General features: G+C 46.1%; 2 protein-coding genes across 2 annotated transcripts; one reads left to right on the plus strand and one right to left on the minus strand.

The window, feature by feature from the left end:
• Window positions 1–2: 2 nt before the first annotated feature.
• TM35_001181030 (uncharacterized protein) lies at window positions 3–689 on the minus strand (the record flags this gene model as incomplete). Its single annotated transcript, XM_029031780.1, has 1 exon — window positions 3–689. A coding segment is annotated over one exon (687 nt), but the record flags the coding sequence as incomplete, so codon positions are not given.
• A 677-nt stretch (window positions 690–1,366) lies between these two features.
• TM35_001181040 (uncharacterized protein) lies at window positions 1,367–2,674 on the plus strand (the record flags this gene model as incomplete). The annotated part of the gene is made up of 1 exon (XM_029031781.1): window positions 1,367–2,674. One exon carries the CDS (start codon window positions 1,367–1,369, stop codon window positions 2,672–2,674), a length of 1,308 nt encoding a protein of 435 aa, XP_028876928.1.
• Window positions 2,675–2,969: the final 295 nt, after the last annotated feature.

Genomic DNA, 2,969 nt, shown 5'->3' on the forward strand with positions numbered 1-2,969 from the left:
GCCAGGCGCGCCATCTGGTTTTTGCCGTCGTGATTTGTGTTTTCTACATGTACTGGTGGTGGTTGCGCTTTTGTTTGCGGCACCGCGTGTTGCGCTCTGGCTGTGGGACTCTGTCTCCCATGGGGTGGGGTGGCCCAGGTAAGGGGGGTGGAAGGGGATATGTTGGATCGAACCTTTCTTATGTACATTGGGGGGGTTATGTCGCGTGGAAGGGGTGATGGAAATTGTATGCGCGTATGTGTTTTGGGTATGCTGTAAACGTTTCTCCGGTTATGCGTTCGTGAAAACATTGTTCTTTGGTTTTGATTGTTCTTGTTCTTGATTACGTGGACATTGTTCACGGCGTCCAGGTGAACTTCTCGCCAGTTCTTGTGCCCCAAGGCTCGCGTGTTCATTCCGAATACTGTTGATGATGTACACCTTTCTTTTTCTCCCGCAAGTGTGTTTTCACATCCCATGCAAAGGTGATTGATCCCAGGATCCGGCATTATGAAAGTGATGTGCGATTTCAGGTGGTGCTGTCCGACTTTAACCTGCGGTTGCTCACCTGATGGTGTCCGTGATCTCGTGGTGTTTGGAGATTCTATTTCCGACTGGGTCACTCGTGTATTTTTGATATGCGCCACGGATCCAATACACAAAGAGAGGAGCGGGAGACAGGCGTGTGTAATGAACGCGTGTGCGCACATAGACACTCATCATTGTGATGTGTTCGTGAACTAATGGGGGGTGGTGACAACCGTCCGTGCGGTTATTTGCAGTAAGGGGTGCCGATGTTGCGTGCGCCCATGTTGAAACTACAGGGAATTTGACGTGTGGATGTTGTGATGACTGATGGGTTGCGGTGTTACATTTAACGTTCATGTGGGAGTGCTCCTTGAGTACTGTCTCGTCAGATGGGGTCCTGTGTTTTCTGGTATCTCCTGAGTGGACTCATAACAGTTTTTTGGAGGATGCCACCCTTTTAGGCAATGACGTGGCGCTATCGGTGAAAGATAGTCAGAGGCACGTTGTGTATTATTGCCGAGTGGGATAACTGGGATCTACAGGTAAATTCCCATGGTGCTGTTTCTTTTTATTGTTTTTGTGGATTTTTTTTTTCGTAATTGGGGGTGTTGTTTTGACATCCGCGCGGAACCCGGGGTATATTTGTTTTTTTGTGAAGTGGTAAGATTGATTGCTGGCTTTGTGTGTTGTATTTGTTTTGTGTGAGTGGTTTGTCGATCCTTCAATGGATTGTGTACTCTCTTTATATTTCCCTCTGCGTTCCTGTTGTTTGTTTCTGATTATGTTAAATGTGCGTCTCTTTTCTCCTTTTCCTCTTCTTCCTTGTTACCACAGATCCAAGCAACTCACAGTGACAATCATGACAACGATGTTCATCCAACTGCGCCGCGTGGTGTGCCTATTGGTACTTCTGCAGTGCTGTGTGTGTGTGGCATATGCGGAAAGTGCAAGTGGAGCTGGGCGGGAAACCACAACCAGTGAGTTAACTCAAGTAGACGTGGATCAGTTAAGTAAAACGGTGGCCAAAGCATATGAGTACATTGCGCTTATATCTGCTTTTCTGTTTGTGTTAAAGGAGAATAAGGGATTGTGCGAGGAAAAAACCAGGCGTGCTGAAGCTGTTGCGGAGAATATCACGGCTATTGTTAAAGAGATCAATGAATCAAAAATAGGAAATTTGCAGTGGAAGCCAAAAGAAGAGTGGATAGAGGAAAAGAAGAAAAAAATGCAACAAAACATGGAAGTTATTAGCGAGGTGAAAGTGGCACTCGCAGAGTTGTCCCAATTGGAAAAATCTTATAAGAGTGAACTTGAAGGCGTGTATGTTGATAAGGAGGAACTTGCCAAGGCTGGAGACCGTTTATCGGAAGAACAGTCAAGCGAAAAGCCGGAAAGAATGGAACTCGCACAGAACATCAGTAAGATAATGGAAATGTTAACTGTCCTCGAAAAACGAATCAATGCCCCGGATGGTGATCTCCAACCATTTGCGACTGCCGCACTATCATTGAATAACGCGAGTGAAGCAGTTGAGGCCCTCAAGCGGTCTTTGGGGGAAGACGCGGAGCGCGTAATTGTTTCAAAAGGCATCGAGAATAAAGAATTAAAGAGAATCGCAGAGGAAAAAAGGGTCGTCGCCACTAAAAAACTGAAGGAAGCAAAAGCAAAAGAATTACAGCGGCTCAGTGAGGGAGGGACGGTTGAAGATCAAAGAGAGGGGAGTGGTGTAGAGCAACCGTCAGGGGAAACAGAAGAGAGACGGGTGGTTGGGGAGAATGTGCGGGAGACACAAGAAGAAAGGGATAGGAAAGACAGTAAAGAAGAGCAAGCGAATGGGATAAATCACACAAAGGAAGAAAGGGACGTGGATGGTGTGACGGAGAAGAATGAAAACGGAAAGGAAAAAGAGACCGAAGAAAGTCAGAAAGAGAAGGTCACGGAAAACACAAAAGAGGAAAAGGCAAAAAAGCCCCAAGTGGAAGTGGCGCAAAGAATAAAAGAACGACAGGAAGAAAAGGTCGAGGAGGAGTCAAAAAAACCCAGAGTAGATGTGGTGCGAGCTATAAAAGCAATACAAGGTGCTGACGGCAGCCTCAGTCCTGCATTGGTGCACGGTCCCTTATTGTTGATTCTTTTGTGTGTGTTGGGTTGCACACTCGTTTGCTGATCGGTGTACCCATGACACAGCTGCACAGTAAACCTTTGTTTGAGTGGATATGGATACATTGTAAGGGCACTGTTCTTTTTGGTTGGATGTCAGCCCTTCTTTTTTACAGTTCGATAAATCTCTTGTTTGCATTTTTTTGCTGAACAAATCTATTGGACTCCCTATGGCACTCATCACATGACAAACCATCATTTTGTGAGGGGAGTGACCTTCTTTCTTTGCTGGCATTATTATCTGGGCACTGTTTTGCCGCCATTTACTGTGTCCTCCTGGTGATGTGTGTGTGTGTTCCGTG

This window comes from Trypanosoma theileri, assembly GCF_002087225.1.
Source record: "Trypanosoma theileri isolate Edinburgh chromosome Unknown TM35_Tth_118_V1, whole genome shotgun sequence".
Lineage (NCBI taxonomy): Eukaryota > Euglenozoa > Kinetoplastea > Trypanosomatida > Trypanosomatidae > Trypanosoma > Trypanosoma theileri.